The 25,832-nt window shown below is 34.5% G+C and overlaps 1 protein-coding gene across 3 annotated transcripts in view; it reads right to left on the reverse strand.

Moving 5' to 3' along the window:
• Positions 1-343: 343 nt before the first annotated feature.
• Positions 344-25,832, reverse strand: part of ACAP2 (ArfGAP with coiled-coil, ankyrin repeat and PH domains 2) — a 154,154-nt gene continuing 128,665 nt past the window's right edge. For 2 of the 3 annotated variants that reach the window (XM_047789187.1, XM_047789177.1), the window contains 10 exons: positions 22,412-22,620; positions 22,001-22,070; positions 20,304-20,395; positions 18,261-18,445; positions 17,010-17,102; positions 15,637-15,824; positions 14,962-15,071; positions 13,565-13,675; positions 10,872-10,933; positions 344-4,813 (listed from right to left, as the gene is read on the reverse strand). In XM_047789187.1, coding sequence (XP_047645143.1) covers positions 4,713-4,813; positions 10,872-10,933; positions 13,565-13,675; positions 14,962-15,071; positions 15,637-15,824; positions 17,010-17,102; positions 18,261-18,445; positions 20,304-20,395; positions 22,001-22,070; positions 22,412-22,620 — 1,221 coding nt within the window. In that variant the 3' untranslated portion in view covers positions 344-4,712. The remainder of the gene's footprint in view (positions 4,814-10,871; positions 10,934-13,564; positions 13,676-14,961; positions 15,072-15,636; positions 15,825-17,009; positions 17,103-18,260; positions 18,446-20,303; positions 20,396-22,000; positions 22,071-22,411; positions 22,621-25,832) is intronic. The other variant, XM_047789196.1, reaches the window with a different exon arrangement.

Raw genomic sequence — 25,832 nt, forward strand, 5'->3', positions numbered from 1 at the left:
TAATTTCAATTCATGCAAAAACATGTTTTTGTTTGCTTGCTAAAAGGATCAAGTGTGAATGTGTTGCCTAGATTAGAAACTTCAACAGATATCTCAATCATAAATGGAAAAAAATAAGAACGAGGGCCAAGAAAGCCTTTTGTGGTCTTTGGCTAAAGAACTGGGAATCATAATAATCAGGCAGAAAAAAAATATTTAAAAGATAAAAATGAACTTGATGATTGAAGCAATCTGGACCAATCTGATAGGGCTGGACATGAATTCAGGATCTTAAACATGATAGTTGTTAGCAAGTATGTTTACAACTGTAGTTCACAACAAAGTAGAAGTCTGAGCATAGAAGAACTGTGCCAGAGGTGAGATTTTATTGACTTGACATAATTTCTCAGTATACAAAGTATTTAATCAGGTGTAATATTTACAATTCTTACATAATGTACATTTTAGAATAACTATAAAGATAATGTACTTTGCTCCATTTACAATGACATCCTATAGTAAAACTACATTCATGAATTAGATACAAATAAATTCTCTACATACTAATAAAAAGTAAATGGATTGTTGGTTATACATTCTTTAAAAATACACCTTTTCACAAGTAGCAAGAAATATTACATGTAATAAGTCTTTATGACTGGAATGATCCAGAAATATCACAAAGCACAAGTAAACACATATGGAAAAGTAGCTCATCATTTCCAAAAGTCAACCTTTAGCCTTTGTGTAAAATAAGTGGTGCCAACATCCTTTGTAATGTAGCGAGCTTTCCCTGTTTAAAATTAACACCCAAAAAGTGGGAGGCATGGTGAGGAAAAATAAGAAAATCTAGATAAGATAGGGAAAAGACCAATGCAGAGAAAATTTTATTTAATCGAACCTTGCTTCCCCCTCCCCATTATCTCATTTTAGTCAATAAATTTATGTGAACAGAAAAAGATGCCCACAAATCTGTATTTTTAGATGTCAGGATTTAGCCAAACAAACTGGTGCCCCTTTTAGTTGTCTTCATTTAGAAGCATCAAGACACTAATAAAACCTAAGGTGAATTAAAACTACTTTTACAACGTTTTACCTTGATTAATGTTTGTTACTACACAAATATAAAATTCCCTACACTGTAATGTCTTCAAATCCTAATCTATTCCTTCAAAGTAATCTTATATCCAGGTTCTCCGGAATACTTGGAGTATACAAGGAAAGCTGGCAGTCATTATCAGATTTTGCTGCTTTACAAAGATTTCAAATCATTCCATGATATGAGTAAAGTGCCTCTGACTAGCAGTCAGCCGTACAGGGGTTCTGGTGTCAGCTATGCCATCAATGGACAAAGCAGAGACCCCCTCTGTAAAACATGAGGCGCAGCCCAGGATCAAAGAAGAGACAATGCTGGCACTCCTTGATTAAGATCTCAGAAGTCCTACCGTGAGAATCCTGAGAGAGAAAGTAATGCCAGAGTACGCTGTGAGCAGCGGAACAGTACACAAGGGGATGTTGTTATAGTTTCACCTTGTTCCGCCCCCTCATTTTTCCCTTTTGTGAGGAGCTCTGAATCCAAAAAGCGTAGAAATTACTAGCCAGTGCTCTTTCCACTATATCATGCATATCTGAAGTCATTCTGGACAAACAATCCTATAAAAATATATCATTTTTCCAGCTCATGTCCACAGGGGAAAGTGCTATCAAACAGAAGAGTTAATCTGACGATATAAAAGTAATGTGGGAATGTCTTATTCAAAATGGACAGTAAATTTAGTCTTAAATACAATTTGGCTTATTATGACTACACTTTACATGTGTAAAATTATATTTTTTTAAATATTGCTTAACACGTCACAAACAAGTTGCTCAGACTGTGAAAGTATCATTTTTTTTTCACAAAATGCATTCATGAAGAACCAAAGTAACATTCCAAGTGCAATCTATATGTTTTAGAAAGTAAACACTAAAGTTCATTAAAATCCACAGTGAAGACCAGTATCAATTAGGCGAACACTGTAATGTAGTGAATCCCTGGAAACTTCTAAATTCCTAAGGACTGTACCAAAGGCAAAACCTTAGAAATCGTAAACATGTAAGTGTTATAATGAAAAATTGCAAATAACCATGCAATTACCTTTAGTCTAGTTCTAACATGAAATTGCATTTTATGAATTCCTCAGAGTACTGCTATTCTTATTTTGAGATTAATCTAATTTTTAAGTTAATGAGCTAATTATAATGAGTTGATGGAATGATAAGGAATCCTAAACTAATACCAGCTGATCAGTTAGAGTAAGAAAACAAAGGACAAATGAACTTACTTATGAAGTCCAAGAGTATGACTAACATTCTTTACACTATAATATATCATATTGTATTTAATAATTCACAGCATAGGAAAACTCAGATTTGTTACATACTATAGAAAAGCTATTAGTTGACACAGCTAAATTCACCTTGGTTAAGAACCAAGCTACTCTGTAACTACTTGTAACCATTAATTTACTTTAAAGCCTTGCTGTTATACTACTGAATCATTTCTGCCAAATTTAATGCAAGTTGAGTCTTGGCACCTTCAAGAAATCAAGCCACAGCAATGTATTTTTGTATGTACAGGTACCCTTGTACTCTTAAAGATTTCACTTTCTCTGAAGATATTTAGAACCATGATCATTGATCATCTTTAGTGAACTGTGAGTACATCTCTAATTACTAAATTTAAGTAGACACTAATTACTGCCACATTAACAACTCATGACTGAAGCCACAGATGTTAAGAGTGTCATAAAGAACTGCTTTCACAACTAGAGATCCCAAAAGTGCCCTGAAGACCAAAGGCTGGATCCAAAAGAAAAACTGCCTCAGGTAAAGGTCAGCTGAAGTCCTAGGGTCAAAACAGGAAAGAGACACCACAAAGGAAAAGTGGGACTTTTCCTTTTCTTCCCTTTTCTCCTTCTTTCTTTCTTTTCTCAACAGATCTCCTTATCCTTGAGCTTTCAGACAATTAATTTCAAGGTACACTAATAAAAATTATACAAATCCAACTTTTGCAGTCAGGTGATCTGTGACTCTGAGGTGAATCAGCAAAGATTTAATGTTTCTGTTATTGTTGTAGTTAACATACAAGGCTTTGACAGTTAGCACTGCCTTAGAAATAATCCTTAAATATATTTTTATCCTGATCTAATGCACAGTGATTATTATTAACTAAGCATCACATGCAGGCAATTTGGCCAAATATGGAACCTTTTCTGTGATGTGAATTTATTTTAGTATAACTCATGTGTAGACAAATTCTGATTTGAAGGTCAATCAACTTAGAAAATTCTACTTACTTCTCATTGGAAAATGTTGGAAAATTTATTATCCACCCAATATAATTTCTCCACTTATCTGATAACTCAAGTTTTAAAACCTCTCTTATTTAGAAACTGAGTATCAGTAATATTACATGTAACATGGAAAAGACAATTAAACTTAATTGCTGACAATATTAGAAAGAAACCATAAGGCAAATTATTTTATACTTCTGACAAGCTGTGTCAATCAGACTAATCTGTAATATAAACATGGAAAATTAGTATATTCATAATAGTTTAAAACTCAAGGGTCTATGACTCATGTAACTAAATACTAAAGCAATATAGATGCTATAATTTAAAAAAGTATATACTGTGTATGAGTACACAGGGTAGAAATTAGAAAAATTAAAAAGCAATTTATTGCCATATATTTTAGGATAAACTAAAAAACAGGTTTTTTTCCCCCTCCTTTTATGGAGATTTTCCTTTCACTAGAAGCAGTAACAAAAATCTATCTTGAAAAGGACAAATTTCAAATATAAAAATGTTCCACATTATCTTATAAATCAACATTTCCTTTGATGGTTATAATCTGATGAAAGCATAATTTTGCAACATTCAAGTAACCTTTGAAACACAGTTTTATTACATCAATAAGTTTGTCAAGATTTTAAGGAATCAACCCAACAATAGAGAACTACAACTTCTATGAGAGTCTTCTGGTAATTTAAAAAAAAAAAAATGCTAAGGGCTTCTTTTTGCTTCATAAAATGGAATAAATCTAAAGAACTGAGTTATGTCAATCTGTACAGTCATTATACGCATGTTAAAGCACTGGACAATAACTGAGTACTGCATTTACGAACAAGTAGGGGACACATATTCTCTAGCTCTAACAGTTAAATTACATAATATGTATATGATAGCTAGGCAACCAAAAAACAAAAAAGCTATTTCTGAACCACCAACATCAGGGAGCTAAAGCAAAGACATACTCTTCAGCCATGTAGGACATCAGGCTCCCATGTGATGCAAATGTACTTGAAGGAACGACCCTGGGCACAGTGCTCAGAACAACAACAAAAAAATCAATGCTATCACCCACTGGCAAAGAGAGATCTGTCTAAACTCTTACCATCTTGCAACCTAGAGATGGGCTAAGTCTAGATTCAACTTTTATCTGTAAAAAATAGACCTTTAAACAGATATTAAAAAAAAAATAAGCCAAGTCTTAAGGTAGGTTCCTCTCCCAACTATTCGAGCTCTATGTTTTGATTTATAAAAATATCAATGAATGGGCACCTTTTTTTCAAACCACTCAGTATCTACTAAAATTAAGTAGACACTGAAACAGTAAAAATCTGTGAGTTTTCAGATGTATACTTTAGGGAGTAACCAGATTTACTATTTTCCCCTTCTTAAAAAAATTCAAAATTTCTGTGAATCTTGCTGGAAACGGTTTAGTTTCTCTGGATTATTGGACGCCATTTGGGAGAAATCACGAAAAATGTCCTGGTAAGTTTCATCACCTGCATGAAAGTAAAATAAGGAGACTTTTAAAATGTATACAATGAAAGTACTAATAAACAACATTCACTTTTATGATTAGTAACTATTTTATAATTCATTACATTAAAATTTTATTCAGATGAGCATTTTTGGAAGAAATAAGACCAACTAAACGTAAGTTCTGGGAAAGTATATAGTGAAAGAAAAAATAAAACTATACCTGAAAAAAGCACCTCAGATGCAGCCACAGAGGAAAGTTCAGAGTTAGAAAAGAGCAAGATGCAAGTGTTTTAAAGCAATGTGAAGAAATACATTTATTAACACATGAGAAATAAAAGTCATTCTGAATGAAGTATAATAAACCAGGCATATTTTAAATAAATATTTCCCTTGATCAAGGCCAAAGAAAAGACCAAAAACAAATACTAATGTTTCTGATGGATGCAAGTTATTAGAAAGACAAGACCAGGTAGAAAGAAAAAAGCCTCCTATTTTAATATTTTTTCATTAAAGGTATTTTAAACACATATGAAAAAGTAAGCCTGTACTCAAATTTCAACACTTAACTAAAACTAATGCACCTAATCCAGTGTTTACTAAGCTTATAAAATAATAAAGCCTAGAAAATGACTTTAAAATCATAGTTTAGTCAGAAGTGTTTTTGTTAAGGGTAAGTCATATGAGCAGGGATGCTATGAGAGAAGCATAATAAACACCAGACATTTGTTAGAGTAATACATGTGTATGTACGTACAAATATGCTTGCAGAGAAGTGTATAGATACTGATATTATAGCAGATTAAATACTATTCTTCTTGTGATGAAAAACTATATACACACATACAGATTAACTCCTCAGACAATAGATTTGCATAAAATAAAATCTTATTTTTAAGATGAATCATTCATCATGAATGATTCCTGTAAAACACATTAATTTGTTTATGTTTGGCATAGTTCTGTTTTCAAGATTTAGACTCTCAAATACTGTTTTAGGTGATTGTTGGTGCAACATGGTTTTATAATTATTTCCCATAAAATACCTTGCATCCATCTTGTTACAAACTCATTGCTATAGTTGTTGCTAACAGTGCAGTAAGTTTTGTCGGCTTTTAAAAAGCGAGATTTTTTTTTTTGAGGCAACAGATGTCATACCAAAAGCTGGAGAATCAAAAAAAAATGGGTGGAGAGGGATAAAGATCTAGTAAAAAGGTCTAACAGAATAACCCAGGATTTTCAATAAAAAATTCTAATGCTTTTAATATTTAGTCAATGTAAAAAGCAAGTTATTAAAATCTCTAGATAGTTTTCATTTAGCCCTGGAAATTTTCTCATGACCTGAATCAATCTACTTTAAAAAGAAAAAAATACAGTAAGAAGAGAATCATAATAGGTAGGCTAAGAGTAAGATCTAACTCATATCATTGTTACTAAAACAATAAAAATAAAGGTTGATATGCTGGAACAACTGGTGAGACAATCCAAATATACCCATGATTTCATAAAAGTTTACCCTACATTAAAAGACAAACTACAATCTATTCCCGTTTTTAGCCAATCTAAAAGATATAAAATAAACTAAGAAGAGACAAACATGAAAATATCAATTAACAAACCATACAAAATATTTAAAAATTTTCTTATTATTAGATGAATTAAAATATTTAAAATATTTATTGTAAACATTATAAATATTTTAAAAATACTATTCGAACTGGAGAGTCTGGAATTTTACTTTCCAAGAAAGTGTAAAGTGCAGATTATAATACAAAAATACCACACTGATTGTACCATTCAACACCAGAAGTAACTTAAAAGGCACACATTATACATTCGAGAAAAAGTAGGAAGAAGGATCTAGCAGACACTAATGCCAAATAGTTTACAGATAGCACCAGATGAGCATTCTTAAGTATTACAACAGTACAATGGCAATATATGGCTTCTACTATTAGCAATGCATATTTTGCATAACAAGCTATGGGATTTTTTTCTTTTTGTGGTTCTCCAGTTTTTTGTTTTTAAATTATCTAGTATCCAGTCCACAAGTACATTTTAGTAGTACCATTGTACCATGCAAAATAAATTGTAAGACTTTTTATTCACTGAATTAAATGCTTCCTTGAAGGAAAGTGTTGGTGCTACACTAATCATTGGTTTCACTTACTGAATACATTTTAGAAGAGTTAATACAATACAAAAAGAAGTCTCACCTTCACACACATACACAAAACTTTTTGTTAACATTCAGTTTCTAACCAAACATTAATTAATAGACTATCAATATAATACCTTTCTTAGACCTCAAAATATATTGTCAAAAAGCATACATTACAATAACAATAGTGACTAAGATATTTAATATAGTTAACACAAATTGAACTTCAATGTGATTCTTTAAATACAATTTTAATCACTTGAAATGTTTCCCACAGCAAATATAACTTGTTCTACACTAGAATACATAAACCACAACCCAGAATATGTTGCCCTGGAAAGTTCATATAAGTACATTTAATACTTTATTATCAACAGTAAACAACCACCCAATATTTGTAATACTAAGTTATATTCTTTAAATTACTTAATCACATTCTGTTTCTCTTCAGAAGGTTAACTTTCCTATATGCCTGGACAGATGTGAGTTTTTAAAAAATGGACTGCTAAATTTCCACTGATAGTTTAAAAAGGTTTTTGATTTTTGGTATTCAGAATAAGCACTGCAAAAGCAGTTATGATCCAAGATTTTGCTGATTTTCTCTTAAATGTACTCCCCTGCAAGATTTGGCAGCATGTATGACCCCACCCCTAGGTGATCAGTGTATGATCCTGCTCTTTCTTGGTTGATTACAGCTTCATTTTTATAACTGATTAGATCAACAATCAGTCTTTGCCAGTAACATGCTCACATAACCAGTGGTTCACTAAAGAGGTGATTTTCATTGGCTAAGAAACTCTGCCAACAATCAAGAAGAGTCACAGACAAACAGCACATGATATCACTTATATCTGGAATCTAATATATGGCACAAATGAACCTTTCCACAGAAAAGAAAATCATGGACATAGAGAACTGACCTGTGGTTGCCAAGGGGGAGAGAGAGGGGGTGGAATGGATTGGGAATTTGGGGTTAACAGATGCAAACTATTGCCTTTGGAATGGATAAGCAATGAGATCCTGCTACATAGCACTGGGAACTATATCTAGTCACTTATGATGGAGCATGATGATGTGAAAAAAAAGAATGTATACATGTATGTGTGACTGGGTCACCTTGCTGTATAGTAGAAAATTGACAGAACACTATAAACCAGCTATAATGGAAAAAATAAAAATCATTATAAAATTAAAAAAAAAAAAAAAGAGTAGTCACAGAGCCAGAAACTGTGGGAAGCACCAACCTGGTTTCCAACAGTGGAGAGCAGCGTGTGATACTGCACCCACCTACCCAGTCCTCCTAAGAGTTGTGGGAACTGAAAGGGGAATACATCTTCTGTTTAGGAAATATGTGCTCTTACATCGCCTTGCAAAGAAATAGGGAGTTTCAGGACCTCAGGATTGTTGATAGTTCAAAAGTGGGATTTCCTAAAAAGAGGTTCATGATATCTGAAGATTATATCTGAATATTTTAAATGGTAGGGCTCTTCATAATGAAAATACCTGTTTTTTTGTTTTTGGCCAAACACAACATGTGGAAATTCCTAGGCCAGGGATTGAACCTGAGCCATAGCAGTGACCCAAGCCACTGCAGTGACCATGCTGGATCCTTAATCCACTGCAGCACAGAACTCCACTTGCATTTTAAAACTACCCAGAATTCTGAGGTTTCCCTTCTACTGTTAGGTAACAAAAAAAAAAGGATCTGGATAAGACAACCAACCAAAATCTATGACAGAGCAATTTACAGTGATAAGCAGAGAGGGGAAAAAGGACTTGCTGCCTGAGCAAAAACATCTACCCTCCAAAAACTTATAAAGGAAAAGGAGCCAGAGAACAACTGCTAAGCCATTTCATCATGTAACCTGTATAAAATTATTCTGCTTCAAATGTGAGGCCCTCTAAATGAATTTAAAACCTAATTATTATCAAAGCAGAATCTCATTTTATTCTAGTGATATACCATCTCTAGACTTCTATTTTTTAATCTTTTCTAAACTAAAATTTGAGGGTAGTAGGAAAGCTTGTTTTTCTAAATGAGGCTTTAAAAAAAAATTCATTCCCATAAATTGGAAAAATCTTTCTACTGATGAATGGAAAGTATACACTCATAAACTAATACGTAAAATGACAGTGAAATGCTCTTAAATGGGGGCAGAAGCCCAAGCAGTTTGGGTGGAACTAGAAGCTGCAAGAACATAAAGGACATGCCCAGCTCCAGGGCAAAGTCGACCAGTGACCTTCTGACTATTCAGCTGGGTGCAACTTCATCGGCAAACACCTTAAGGAGAGAGCAGCTGACCAGACGCATATGTTTAAAATGTCAGGGGGGAAATAAATTAACTTAAAATCTTGACGTTCACTCTTATCTCGCATATCAGGTCATGTTCTTTGAATAATTTTCATTTTAAAGTGCTTAAACACAAAGGCCTCAAAAATGGCCTAGTAATACTATCACTTTATATCTATTACAAAATTATAACTTATTTAAAATCTAACATTCAAGTTTAAAACAAATGGGTGAAATTCAGAATTAATGCTGAGACTTCACCCTTAATCAGCACTCTTACATCTTGGTACATCATGAGTCAGTAGTATCATTTGATCCATAGGATTAAAGTGGGACACCCTAGATTAGAAGTATCTAGCTGAAGTGCCTCTATTCTCAAAGGTCTTACTTGTTCCCTATTAAATTAGACCAAAACTAAGTAATAAATACAGTCTTCTGAGAAAGGAATGGCCCCATATTTATATTAATTACATATTAATCTGGTAAAATAAAAGTAAATGGCTGATACTAGCATAAAGTACAAAAATCTCAAAACATACTTAAACAGGAAAAATAGATGAAATCACAAGCCACTTTTAAAATAATATTCATTGAAAAAAAGTCAAATATACTCACTGAAAACTGAACAGTCTCAATTATTTCAGTCATGAATTCCTAAAATTTTTAACCAGCATGTATATGAATTTAAAACAGATAAATCAGTAATTCATATACTCAAATTCATGAAACCAGAGATCTAATTATTATACTGTCTTTTGTGAAGAATGTCTAATTAGGATGTATTCATCAAAGAAAAATCTGATCAGCAACATTTCTTGCTATTTTTAACATCTCAACTCAAAGATTAAAAATTGCTCAAAAGGAGATGTGAGCTGATCTTGAGTTGAGATTTCTCTAATAAGTCTACTTTGCCATCAAGTTCACAAATTATTGTTCTAAATACTTCCATTTATCCAACAGATATTGTACAATTGCTTGGGGCAAAGCTACAAGATAAAATGAGACCTCTTCCCTATACCTTATAAACTATTCTCATTATGGACTTCTTAACCTACTGGTAAATTTTATTTCTAAACCTCCAACTCATTTTTAAGTCAAATATAGAACTCTTACTTCAATAAACTTTTTCTAGGTATTTTCCATACTGACTTTTTATATGTCAACACATAGTGATTTGGTTTTTTCCCTGAACACAATTTATAGAAATTCCCTGAATGACAAAAAGAAAACAATTTTGTTGTATTCACTTGACAGCCAAAAAGAAAATGACTGTTGTGCTGCTGTAAGTGTAGAAAGATACAGTATCATTCCATTCACTTTACTGGAATGTATGTGGAAGACATCTGTACAGCAGATAAAGAAGTCAGCAGCCAGAATTAAATACAGCAAGGAAATGTGTACTGTAGGAGGAATAGTTACAGATTTTTAAAGGCTTGAGAGTGAGCCACTCTCAAGATTTCAGTAGTTACAGTACATAACTAACAACTCACATTTTATAAGTAATTTATAAAAACTCTATAGTATTAGGTTAGCTTGCTAAAGAACTATGACTCTTCCAACTGTAAACTGATAAATTCTTGGATACATTTCTTATACTGCATTTCAGTATGGTTATTAGTAGAATATTGACCTGGCTGTCCATAAAGTCCTTCTGATTCCCGCATCTCTTCATTCATTCTTGCTAAACGTAACCTAAAATTAAATAAAAGGATTTTCAGATAAAGTTATACAATATAAATATTCATAAGCTAATGAATTATATAAATAGCTAGGACATGTACTGATATATTTTTTCTCTTACTAGTATCTACCAATGAAATAAAAGGGCTCTTATCATTCTTAGCAATCTGAAATACAAAAATAACTGTATTTTGGAGTTCCCACTATGGCACAGTGGATTAATGATCCAGCCTGTCTCTGTGGCATTGCCAGTTTGATCCCCGGCCCAAAGCAGTGGGTTAAGGATCTGCTGTTGCTGCAGCTGCAGCACAGATGGCAGATGGAGCATGGATTCAATCCCTAGCCCTGGAATTTCCATATACCATGGCTGTGGCTGAAAAAGGATACACAAAAAAAGCAACAACTGTATATTTTATATAATTCTCATGAGAGAAGACAATAAAAGACTTCAAAAAATTACATTTCAGCTCCATTTAAGTAGGTTCCCTGCAGCACCACCAGCAGCTTACTTCCTTCAGACACGGAGAATTCCTGGCTTCTAAAGCAACTGTCAAACTCGTAACTGCCAACTGCTGAAATTTTGCTCCTGTAGCATGGAAGCAGTAGCCTGTCATAAGTTCATTCTAGAACTCACACTGAAGTACACTTAGTGTACACTGAAGTAAGGTAGTTCCAGACATACAAACAGTATGTCTTACCTATAAATTCTAGGGATATATTCTGACATATAGACATTATACTAAATGACCACAGGTTACCAAGATTTTCCCATAGTTACATACTGATTATACATTCTTTTTTGGGTTACATTTCTTGGTAGCAGGAAGACTTGCAGCATTGGATTAAGAAAACAAGAATTTCTTCCCATTTTCTTACTAAACATAAGTAACATTTTGGAAGAAGCAAATGATGCCTGTGATGCCCCTCTGCTACTCAGAACGTCTGGCCTGTCCGTCAGGCCAGCAAATACTCATGGCCTTCCCAGATTTTTATCCCCTCTTCTAACGTCCTCTCTCTGGTAACTGATATGGTCTTTTCCTATCTTCAAAATACAATTCCTTGCCAATTTCTTTTTTAACTATTGTGTGAATTAATAATAGCAACATAAGTCTCCCTTTCGTATTTGGACTTTTCAGAGAGGATGACTATTTAAAAAGAATTTTAAATGAAACTGGCATCCTCATACAAAACAAAATGAGAAAATTTAGACAATCTGGGAACATATTTTTGAGGAGGAAGGGCCATTACTATAAGAATTGGCTGGGAAGCTGCAGCCAAGGTTAACTTCTCCACACCACTCATCTTTTCTTTAATAACTTATCCTTCTCCAATTTTAAGTCTATAATGTTTTAATAGTTCTTTATTTTCCTACAATTACCTCCACAATAACAATAATCCCTCCAGTGAGAAAAAGAAGCTGAGTACAGAGAAATACGTTTTTCTTTTTTTGTTTTGTTTTGTTTTGTTTCAATCTGGCAGGGGTCAGAGAGAAGGGATATATGGCAAGTCAAGAATTCTCAGTGGGGGAGTTCCCACTGTGGCTCAGCTGGTTAAGGAGCCGGACATAGTCTCTATGAGGATACAGGTTTGATCCCTGGCCTCACTCAATGGGCTAAGGATCCAGGATAGGTCACAGATGTGGTCAGAACCAGTGTTGCGTAGGCCGGCAGCTGCAGTTCTGATTCACACCCTAGCTCAGGAACTTCCATATGCTGTAAGTGTGTCCATAAAAAGAAGAAAAAAAAAAAAAAAAAGAATTCCCAGTGGGAGCTCAGTTCAAGATAGTCAAGGGAGTTTCTCTTTGAAAGCGATCCACATGAATTTCAGTTGCTTTCAAAGAGAAACAAAGAATCAACAGTCCCAGGCTTCATTCATACAACTTAAGCTTGAGACTTCCTACCTGACAGTAAAGTGTAGGTGACAATCACATTCCTAGATTCCAAGTGTCACAAAGAACTGTGATCTAAGATGACAATCAAATTAAGACTTCAAGATTCTTTCTTTAATAGATCATATTAAATTGTATCCAAACATTCAAGAACAATGTTTATCTCAGAATAGAGTACTCATGTAAATAATTCTTTCAAAAAATAAGCCCTAACAGGTCTCCTAAGGAGTGGTGACCAAAGGCAATGCAACTGCAAAAGTTACTAACATCAATGCAGTTGGCTTCCCTGTTTATAATCCTCTAATTCGTTTGGTAGTAGTATAATTACTGGTTACCATATCAATCCAATTCCCACCCTAGTACTGTACTAAGAGTTACAGAATCCAGCTCAGTAAAGTCTCTGGTTTTCTATTCTTACTGACCAGGAAGAATAAGAGAAGTAGCTATTACACGGGTTTTAGAGCCAAGATTCTTGATTTCAAACCCTAGCTTCACTACTTACTAGTTTCTCAAATTATCTGTGGTGTGGCTTCCTTATATAATGAAGCTGATAATAATAATAAAACCTTCCTCATAGGGTTGAGGTGGGCAAGTAAGTTCATGTATGCAAAGTGCTTAATAAATACATTTAGCATGGTCAGAGAAGTAGTGTGGCTTTTAGTGAATAACCAAGTTTAAATTTCACACCTATGCACAAAACTCTGTACAAGTAATGCACTGTATGGACAATAATCAAGTGAGAAGAAAAGACTTACAAGGTCACTATATCTGCGTTGGCTGCTTCTACAGCTATACTCAAAGGGTCCTTCCCTTCTTCATCAGTGGCATGTTGATTGGCACCTCGTTTTAGGAATAAACATACCTGCCTGTTTAAGGAAACAGTATTTTAGAGATATTGCTAATAAGAAAAAAATTAGTATTCACCTAAAAAAAAAAAGTAACACTTATAGAAATAACATTTTATTAGGAATTCTTAATTCATTCTATAAGGCTTTATTGAATACTAACTTTAATAATAAAAATCTATCATGATCAACATTTTATAAATCTCAAGGTATTTTCATATTTAACCTGATAATACATAGCATAGCGGGATATATAAATTAGGGTCCCTACCCTGGAAAAATATAAAAAGATGTATGTACACAGATACCTATACACTTAAATAAGACAAAAATCATTCAAGGTCGTGATCTGAGAAAGAAGGAAATCAAGGTAATGTTAACAGCATAATATATTAATGATAATTCAACCACAAAGAATGGGAGGCAATCTCGCCACTGTATTCCACAAATACCCATAACTCAAAAAAAACCAACAAAAATGAAAAATAATTAAAGAATGAATAAATGGAGTCTATGATGTCAAATGGGAATACTTATTACAAAGAAGAAAATACACAGGATGAATTAAATACAACCATTTTTAAGTACAGAAAAAGTTTTATGATAAAGTTATTGAAATGAATTTCTTTGCTAATATAGGCAAAGAAAATTAGCTATGATAAAATTAGAAGATGCGATAAAATAAACATAAAAAATGACAGCTTCTTGCTTGTCCAGATAATGAGAACTGGAGATCTTGAGAGGTTTACTGAAAAACAATCACCTATGACACAAACTTTTCATATAAGGCCAACATTTCTATTTGTATCCTCTAGCAGAAGCCCACTTTTATAGCTTCACTATTTTGTGAATGTGAATATTGTTCCAGAAATGATAACATCAATAGCACAGAATAAGAATTTACTTTAGAATTTGACTTTACCCCATGGGAAAACCAAAATTTATCAACTTACAAAATTCTCCCAAAATGTGTGTGCTATGTATATAATTTATCTGTACATGCATAAATACACACATAGACTTAAGCTGTCTGATGAAATCCCCACAATTTCAGTAACAGTTTTAAATACAAAAACAGACCTATATAAAGAACCAGTAAAGTTCAAAATAAGCTTGGCACTTTTCTTATCTGAGAAGTAAAAGTATCTTTTTCTCGGAATGAAATTTTTTAAAATTTCAAGTTCCATTGTGACACTGTAAGTCACAGGAAAGTACTTTACAACTCTACCTAATGATCTTAACCTGAGAAAAAGCAAAAACTTTTTTTCAGATAAAATCTATTTAAACATATAAGCACTACAGTTTACCCCGTGTGCCCTAAGACGGTGGCGTGGTGCAGTGGTCCCCGCCCTTGCACATCTCTTTGGTTCACATTAGCACCATTCTGTAGGAGAAACTCGCATGTCACCAAAGAGCCCTTAGAGGAAAAAAAAAAAATAGTGAAAAAAATAGTGATGTACAAAAAGTGAACAACAATATATTTCTATCAAAAACTTTAACAGCCTTTCTATTGCATTTTCCCTCAAAGAGAAAATAGCCCCCCAGAAAAAAGAGAAATGATAAACTATATTATTTTTTCCCCAAAACAACTACTACTGCTTTTTTTTGAGGGGGGGCACCCATGGCATGCAGAAGTTCCCAAACTAGTGATCAAACCCAGGCCACAGCAATGACCTAAGCCACAACAGTGACAATGCTGGATCCTTAACCTGCTGAGCTACCAGGGAACTCCCCCCAAGAACAACTTCTAATTGGAATTCAATTTGTAGTCTGTGATCTAGCAAAGCCCATACTTTCAATACTAAAATTCTTTAAGAAAAAGAAATTAAGCTTACACACAGTGGTATTCAGAAGTTACTACTAACTGCTGCTTCTATTTTCCAACCCACCTCTTAAAGCAAAAGATAATGCTAATGCTATGCTCAGAATGAACTATGATTTTTTTATACTACCACTGAAATCCTGAATTTACAAACTCATACCCCTAATACAGCCTGAATAAGTGGTGTTGCTTTGTTTTCCTCGGAATTAGCCCAGTTCACATCAGCGCCATGAGCCAAAGCTTCAGCCATTTTAGGAAGATTTTTTTCATATGAAGCCCTATAAAGCTGGAGTCCTGGATTAAGATGTTTAGAGTCGAGAAACACAGAAGAATCTTGCCTTTCTCCCTCTGAAAAGCAAATACAAATACAACAATAAAAAATGAGCTCTTGGGCAGGGAGGGAGAGAATGGGAAATCATTGTTTCATAGGTACAGAATCTCAGTTTTGTAAGAGGAAGAGTTCTGCGGATGGATGGTGGTGATGGCAGCATAACAATGCGAACAGATTTAATGCCACAGAACTGCACACTGGAAACGGTTATAATGAATAAATTTTATGCATATTGTATAACGTCTTTAAAAAATGAATTCTTGGTCACCATGCTGTACAGTAGAAAATTGACAGAACACTGTAAACCAGCTATAATGGAAAAAAATAAAAATCATTATATATAAAAAATAAAAATAAAAAGAATGTACATACAATAAATAAATTAAAATTTTTAAAATGAATTCTTACTTGCATCACAATATGAAAGTTGGGACATAAGAAACTAGTTTAACAAAATGAGATAATGGAAATTTTCACAAAGTTATCTTCTTTCCTGTAGATGAATTACTCCCCAGTGAACTTCTCTTAATAAAGATATCAACTAGTTCACCAGGTCTTTGTGATAAACAAAGCTCTTGCCAGTATGTGATGGGTAGGTATTAAATTAAAATTAGGTATATTACTGTAAGCCAGGACTTAAGGACTCAGAAGAGGCAGTAAGAATCCCTACAGAATTTCACTACTTTACTTTATTCCTAGGATGGTCTAATACCATCGCAATTTGCAGTACAAGCAGTCCAAATAATTTAAAGAATGACCCCGTGTATTGTACAAGACCAAAAATCACTGAAATCATAAAGGAGAGAATATAGGAAGAAAGCACAGGTCAGAAGAAAAACCTATTTCGGAGGGCAGGTGAGGGGGATTTTCTGACCTTTTTCCTAAGAAAAAACAGCCGCAAAAAAAAAAAAAAAAGATAAAGGTAATAAGACGTGCAGTTCATGTGGATTAAACATTATCCTTAGCTATTGACAAGTCACTTTTAGCACTTATCATGAGGCTTAGAAGAATGTACAGCTAGGAGAGGACTTCTAAATTTGAAAAGAAATAGCTGCTTTCTCATTTAGCAGAATTAATTGCCCCTTAGTACCTCCTAAAAGACTCACCACTTCCTTTAGAAACTATTTAATCAAACTTGGCATTTACCACATGCATTTTTCAGCCAACAATACCAATTAACATTGACTTTCACGCAAACTCACCAGGCTCATATAAACTATTCGTTGACACCGTGGAAGGTAAAGATTCTCTTCCATCATCAGAGCTCTGCTGGATTCCACTGTCATTACTTTTGACTGTTTTAGAGAAAAACCAGCTAGTGATTAAAGTTCACACCATTAAGGAAAAAATGTCCCACAAACAACGAGGTTTTAAAATGAGCTCTGAGACATCAAGGTGAACTCAGCCACCACCAGTGGAATAAATTTATCACAATTTTAAGCTTATGGAATGCTTCACTTATCAAAATATGAATTAATCATGAATCCTGAAAATAAACTTATTTTCAGAGTCGTTACATATCTCATTACCCCATAATGTGTCAGGGGTAGGAAAGAGCTTAATTTATTGTATCACTCTAAGTAATGTGGAATTCTGAGACAATGGGTAACAGCTAGAGAAATGGCCACACCGCACAATGACCACCGGCACAGACTTGGAACGCTCCACAAGAGTAGTACTTACTACTACGTAGTTTTGAAGAAGTATCAAAGTAGGAGAAGAGTGAATCTAGCTCATCAGGACAGAACAGAGACTCTCGCCTGGCCTCGTCGCTATTTACAGCAACCACTGGGGACATGCAAGTTAGCAAAGCACAAAGCAGGCCATAAGAAGGGAAAAGGGCAGGAAAAAACGTTATTGGGAAAAATTTAGGAGGGAAAAATAGGAAGGATATTAGGTGGTTAATCAGATATTTAGGGCTTTTTGCATGATAGATTTGTATTTCCCATCTCCCGTTGCATTTTAAGCAGTTTTATTCCTGAGCATATACACACAGTTGACCCTTGAACAAACAAAGGTTTAAACTACGTGGGTCCACCTAGACATGGATTTTTTCAATAGTAAACACTACACTACCACACAATCCGGGGCTGGCTGAATCCACGGATGTGGAACTAAGGATACAGAGGACCTGCAGAGCAGATACAAGGAATCGCATGTACAACGGGCCAACTACAAGTTATATGTGAACTTTTAACTGAGGGGAGAGTCAATGCCCCAACCCGAGCTATTCAAGGGTCAACTGTACCTAGAAATGTGAATTACCAAGACACTATTTAAATTCAACTGTTTTAAAGACAGAGAAAGCCAATTTTCCTTAGGATATGTAGAAGTAAACAGATTTTTTTTTTTTACCATTTAAAAAAAATCTATAAGACCTACTAATTCAGAGATTAACAAAGTGACTTCAGCTTAAGAAAATATTCATATAGACAACAAGTTGACTGCAATACCTGAACTTTGGGGAAATGCTCTGACTTGTTCACTTGGTCCAAGTTTAGAAATGCTCAGCCTCTTTTCTTCACTACTTTTGGAGACAATCTTTTTTTCCTGCTCAGGAGGTGATGATGATATAGAATATTTATCCACAAATTTCCTCTCCACGTATTTTGCTCTGATATATGCCTCTTTCTCCTGTCTGGTTGGTATATATAAAAATGTCAGGATATTTTGCTTAATCTCTTAGCATGGCTAATACTGAAACGAAGCTATTACATATTGAATTTTTCAAAGAAAGTCACTATATGTAATACTAGTTAAAACTGAATTTGTGACATTATGCAACATATTCCTTCCAAATATTTAATGAACTGTGATTTCGCATTTAAATGAAATACAAATAATAAACTAATTGAAAAATCACAAGTATTAACATGGCCGTCTCATATTCTCTTAATTTCTATGCTCATTCATTTCAATTTTTTTACAGAATGAAAAGCATTACCAAGAACCTATTAAAATCTACAGAAATTAATTTTAATTCCATTTTTACTCCAATAAATAACGTCACATACTGAACTACTACTATTCATGACCATAATTTTTCATCAGACAACTACTTTAAAACAACAGAGCATTTCTAAATTAAGTGGGGAAACCAAAAATGTATCACATTTGAAACTTTTTTTTTGTCTTTTGTCTTTTGTCTTTTTAGGGCTGTACCCACAGCATATGGAGGTTCCCAGGCTAGGGGTCAAATGGGTGCTACAGCTGCCAGCCTATGTCACGGCCACAGCAATGCCAGATCCAAGCCATGTCTTCGACCTACACTACAGCTCATGGCAACTCCTGATCCTTAACCCACTGAGCGAGACCAGGGATCAAACCTGCATCCCCATGGATGCTAGTTGGATTTGTTTCTGATGTGCCATGATGGGAACTCCACATTCTAAACTTTTGATCTATGATACAATTATAAAATGTCCAATTTGTTCTGTATCTTTTCTTACTTATATCCTTTTAAAATGCTTAGGTCTTTGGCTAAAATAGGATATCTCAAGGTCCGAAATAACAAACAGCCATGTATTAGCAAAAAAAATAAGAATCTAATTTAACTGGAATTGGTTTAGAGAGCAATAACTTTTTAAAAGTATTAATTATCATAAAGCCAAATTAGGATTATGGCAAATAAAATATTAATACCTAAAATAAAGGATCATAGGGAGTTCCCATCATGGCTCACCGGTTAATGAACCCAACTAGTATCCATGAGGATGTGGGTTCAATTCCTGGCCTCACTCAGTGGGTCAAGGATCCAGCATTGCCGTGAGCTGTGGTGTAGGCTGCAGACACAGCTGGGATCTTGCATTGCTGTCTCGCCTACAGCTCCGACCCCTAGCTTGGGAACTTCCATATGCCAATGGTACAACCTTAAAAAGACAAAAAAAAAAAGAATCATAAAGATGAAAAATAAAATCAACAAAAACTAATTATCCACCTTGAAGTACTCTATGCCACTTCGTTCAATGAATTCTCTGTATAGAACTGGGAAGTAAAATTTCACATACAGGAGTTAAATAAATACTCTTCCCTATAAGAAGCTACCTTTTCACCTTTAACTCTTCAATGTAACAATGCCAGTATGAAATATGTAACTAAGAAATATTTGAACTAAGTCAAACAATGTGAAACTATTCATTGTAGGTAGTGGAAACTTGATCCTTGGGAACATTAATGAACAGTTTATCTCTTTTTAAAGGTCTGCCACCAACAGAACTTTGTCTACTTTAACTGCTAAGAGTTTTTATCATTCCTATGTAGAGCTTTAATTTTTAAGATTCTCATCGGGAAATTATAACTGATTATCTAATTAATAGAATATAATTAACTAATTAGCCTATCCAAAAAGAGACAGCCACATTTTAACAGAAGCGGTAATGATCTCTTCTGAATAGTCTATCTCAATATTACATATCAATTATGGTGAAATACAGTAATAGCTGTATTTCTAATTAGGGGGAAAATGAGGGGACACATTAGCACAACTGAGGTAATACCTTTGTCCTGGTTGTGGTTTCTTTACTCCCATTTTTTCCACATTAGCTTCATAAACTCTATTTATAACATCATTCCCCAACTCACACATAAGCTGTTGGACAGGAGAAAAAAAAAGCTATAAATTCCTAAAAATACTATAAAGATCTTTAAGCAAATATAGCCTCTTAATTCTTTTTACATGTTCTTCAAATGCTCATGTCACAAAGATATTCAAAGTGAAAGCCAAATGAGACAAGGACTGAGAGCAATATCACTCTTTTGCCATTCTTCACCAGAAAACCTCCTCTTGAAGTTTACCCTCCTCAAGAAAGGGTTTCTCCTCACCCATATTCCACCAGAATTTCTATCCACTATGGCTAGCAGAAGGCTACATACTATGCACAACGTCTGCTAAATTAACTGAAAAAGGAAGCCTAAGTCCAGACAGGTTAAGTTTTAAACAACTCAGAAATGAAACTATCATCTCCCTTTTTCCCCATCTTTAAATGTTTTATTGAAGTATAGTTGAGTTACAATATTGTGATAATTTCTGCTGTACAACAAAATGATTCAGTTATAAACATACACACATCCATTCTTTTTCAGATTCCTTTCCCATATAGGTTATCACAGGACACTCGGTAGAGTTCCCTGCATTATATAGCAGGTCCCCCTTGACCATCCATTCCATAGACAATACTATGCCTATGCCAATTCCAAACCTATTTTCTCCTAATACTTTATTTATAAGTATTGCAAAATATTTTTTAAGTTTCAGTATTTTTTTAATGTACTGTACATTTGTGTATCAACCAAAGATTCTAAATTGAGTCCACAGAGTTGATGCAGAAATTAGATTTGTACCCTCACCTCCCACTTTCTTTTCCACTGAATTCGTAACAATTGATAGAAGCCATCTAAACTGGGGCTCTACCACAGGAGCCAACTTAGCACTTTCATTTAGATGTTTACACAATAATTCTACAAAGCAAACTTTTTAGTTTACATAACTGACTGGATTATCAGTTTATTTATGAATTGAAATAAAAACTGAAGCACATTAAGAACACAATTTTCAGACAGAAGTAAATGCAGAATACACTGCAACATTTAAAGTAATACTTTTTTTTGCAATATGGTAAACTAAATGGAATTTAAAAAAGTATACTATTAATCAATATAAATTTTATAAATCTTATTGAAAATCCAGTTGTGACTTAAAATTATTTACGACATTTTCGTGTACATGAATTCTTGAACAGGGAAAAAAGGATATCTTAGTTTGATGACCACTACCCATGACAAATATAAATTTGCAAATGGGCCTTTGGTAAAATAATGCAATGATAATAATATGCTATGCCAATCCATTATGGAGCTCACTAGAGCAATGTCTTGCATATTTTTAGCAAGATTGATATAATTACAAAAAATTAAAATTAAAGTACAGAATCCAAGGTAATTTCTGAGAAAACATAAAAATGCAGGGATGCTGTTTCCCTAAAAAGTGAATTGAGAGAGTTGAGTGCTATATAAGCTTAGCAATACAAAATAACCAATATGAAAAGACCAGATTTGCCAAAACAGTATCAGATTGTTACACTACAATTTAGTTCACTGTGAGCACTGAGAAATTCAAACATTTGTGAACCAAGATTCAAAAATCTTGACTTTTACGTGAAAACACAAAATATTTCTAAGCAAATATTTATTTTACCTTTAAAAGCTCAGGCTCCCAGGTGTCCAAAGTTAAAGATCGTACTTTTGAAAAATGAACTCCAAGACTCCTAAGTGGGAGGAAAAAAAGACTGCATTAATATATAAAACTATCAAGTCTCTATTTGCATATTATGCAACTTATTTTTCCCTTTTAGCGTGACAAAGTCTCCAACATAGCCCTCAACACATATATAAATAGGGACAGACTTTCTGGTTAATAATGAATAGTGAATCAAAGTCCTCAAAAAGACTTCACAAGGCAGAATTTTATCCACTTTGCAAAAGGTACAAAGACAGCAACTGGCAGTCAAATTACACAAGTGGACAAGGTTCCCTAACCAAGAGGACACAGTAATTTACAATGTGTGTTTATCAGAAGAAGTCTCTCACCCTGGGCATGCCTACCCACCGGTGAATCCCAGAACACTCGATACACAGGGTGATGCCCAGGTTGATGCTGGCCCACCGTGGGTCTGCCAGACCACAGTCACAACAGCTGGCATTGCCGGGGATACACTGGACTCGCTGCAGTGCACTTTCTCCTTTCAATAATTTATCTTTTGACTCAGTTCCAGAATCCAGGCTTCCTGTGGATGGAGACGATTTCTTATCCAGCTTCTAAAAGAATTAAGAATTATTTAAGAAAAAAAAAAAGAAGACTGTTATACTACGTTGAACAATACATACTCCAAACAAAAGCTTCTAATCAATAAACTGAAGGCCTATTATGGGCTTAAGTTAGGCACTAAGTACTGGGGATTCCAGGATGAAAAGATATAGTTTCCTCCATCAACTGGCCTTTAGTCGTATAGGAAGAAACATATTAATACTGAAAAATAACTCAACATAATGAATGTATGTACAGAATATAGTGGCAAAGAGAAAAGGAAACATGAATTTAACATGCAGGATGAGAGACAGAAAAAGTAAACATGAGACTATTAAGACTCAAGAATAAAATTAATATTATCATATACCAAGTATTTTCAAAGGTATTTATTGAACTGCAGGCAAAGTGTTTCAATTACTGCAGTGAATTACTGGAAATGGTATGGCCTTTTACTAAAGAATAGATCAATTACATAATTATAATTACAAGGAAATCAACAAGGGAATGCAAAATGTCTAAAATCCCATGGGCAATTAGGAAAACAGGAGAAAAGCAAAAGGTAGCAAATAAGGAAAAGCTAAGTTTTTTCAAATTGACCATTTTATTTTATTTCTTTTTTATTTTTTGGTCACCCCATGGCATATGGATTTCCCAGGCCAGAGATCAGGTCCAGTCCACAGTGGAACCTATGCTACAGCCATGGCAATGCCAGATCCTTTAGTCCACTGTGCTGGGCCGAAGATCAAACCTGCACCCTGGTGCTGCAGGGATGCCACTGATCCTATTGCAACACAGTGAGAACTCCAAGAAAGCTAATTTTTTAAATACACAGAAAACTCTATGCCAATAATGATAAAATACAAAGATATAGTTTGGGGATTCTAAGCAATTAAAGATATTATCTAAAAAGTCTCCCAGTTTAAAAACATTGCAACTTTTAACAAGCCAGTATTTTAGTATGGAATCAACAGAAATATAATTTAGCCGTAGTCTTGCTCTTCTTAAAAACTCAACCCAATAGCTAGTAGGTAGAGCTAAGCAAAGAAAGTGGGGGATACAATACTCTAGGTGGATTGTGCTGGGAGAGGAGCATATGCTCAAATGAGAGCGACCTCATGCAGGTGTTGGTTCCCAAGCAGGGTAAGAAGGATATCTGTAGAGCAAGACAGCCCAACAAAGGAAATGAGAGCCTGAGGATGGAAAGGAACTACCAAGTGGTAGTGCCACCTAGAGTGAGGTGTTAGGGCCCTGGGGAGTGGCGTGTGGGAGGAGTAATGCAGCAGAAAGGGTACTGGTCACATACAGGGGGACTGACCATCTAAGTAAATCTGCTAAAAAATAAATAGGAGTCAGATTTCTTATGCAAGATATCAACAGGCATACTAGTGGTTTCAATATAAATACACACACACACACACACACACACAGATGTATGGAGTTCCCCTGTGACAAAGTGGGTTAAGTGTCCAGTGTTGTTGCTGTAGCAGCTCAGGTCATTGCTGTGGTGCAGGTCTGATTCCTGGACCAGGAACTTCCATATCCATGGGTGCAACCCCCCCCCAAAGGAATATAGATATAAATGTGTAAGTGCACATACACACATATATCATGTATATTCCCTTTCCTTGGTTTCTAAAAACTTTTCTCCACCAAAAACAAAAAAAAACAAAAAACACTAGGGCACTCTGAAGAAACTGACTTCAAGGTTTGTGCAGAGAAAGTACAAGAAGATGAACTGGGAATATCTCATCATGCTAGAAAGTAAGAAAACTCAAAGATAATTAGGAATATGCCAAAGGATACAGAGCCAGGGCTCCACTAGCCAAACTTTGGTCAATTTGAACAACAAAACAAATAATGATAGTAAGGAATTATAATACATTGAATAAAATAAGGGCCTATACTAATATAATTTAAAACTTCAAAGTGCAATGAGGAACAGAATATTTATACAATCTCAATAGTTCTCCCCATACTATTACATAGAGAACTTTACAGTAGAGAAGTCTAACAGACACCACCTGAAATCACATGACCAAAGTTAACATCACCAATAATAAGACAAATCAAAATCATGTGCCGCCTGAGAGAATGCAATGGAAAGAACACAGCATCATTTATATAATATTCCTGCCAAAAATGCATAACCTTGTGAGTAAACATCAAACAAACTCACAAGGGACATTCTACAAAAGTATGTAATCTTAAGGGAATTCCCTGGTGGTGCAGTGGGTTAAGGATCTGGTACTAGCACTGTTGTGGTACTGTTTCAATCCCTGGTACGGGAACTTCCTCATGCTGTGGGCGCAGCCGAAAAGGAAAAGAAAAAGAAAAAAAGGTGGGGGGGGAGGATCTTGTAATCTTCAAAATAATCAGGGTTAAGAAAGTCAAAGTAAAACTGAGGGATTATTCCTGAAGGAAACTGAAGAGTCATGACAATTAAAAGTGACCTGTGCTCCCGGACTGGATCTTTTCACTGTAAAGAAACTACTGGGACAACTATTAAAATTTAATGATATTCAATAACCAAATGGTAGCCATGTATCAATGGTCATTTCATGATTTTAATGACTTTACTATGGTAAATAGAGGAGAATGTCCTAGTTGTGGGAAGTACTTACTAAAGTAATAATGGGTGATGGGGCATATGTTAGCAGCTTACTCTGAAATAGTTCAGGAGAAAAAATTATTTGTGTTATACTTGGAGCTTCTCTATAAGTTTGAGATTATTTTAACATTGAAAAAAATAAATACAATCTGCTTTACCAGGATGTGTCTGATAATGTGAATTAGCTCATAAGCAATCATCATGTAGGGAAAAGACATCAATATAATGCAGAAATCATGTTGGTTCATTTCCAGTTCTTTCTCTTTTAAGCTAATGCGAAGACATTAGCTTATAGGCGCTGAAAGCAAAGTACACTACCAGAGCAAAACCTAGGCTGGCCGCCTCAAGAAACACGGGACTGAACATGACACCCATCCCCCTATTCTTCTTAGCTCATTTTGACCACGTGCTCTGACTGAAAAGCATTTATTGCACCATACTCTCTGATCTTCATGTATTTTGCGTATGTCACCAAAGCCTCAGACCTTCTGCACCCTTCCAAGCCATCTTCACCAGTTCTTAAAGTTAAGTCTCATCTATATTCTAAACTACAGTGTTCACTTATTAGGAATTTAAATATGCTTATATTTTTATTGAGATTCTAAGTTCCTA

This window comes from Phacochoerus africanus, chromosome 1 (genome assembly GCF_016906955.1).
Source record: "Phacochoerus africanus isolate WHEZ1 chromosome 1, ROS_Pafr_v1, whole genome shotgun sequence".
Taxonomy (NCBI): domain Eukaryota; kingdom Metazoa; phylum Chordata; class Mammalia; order Artiodactyla; family Suidae; genus Phacochoerus; species Phacochoerus africanus.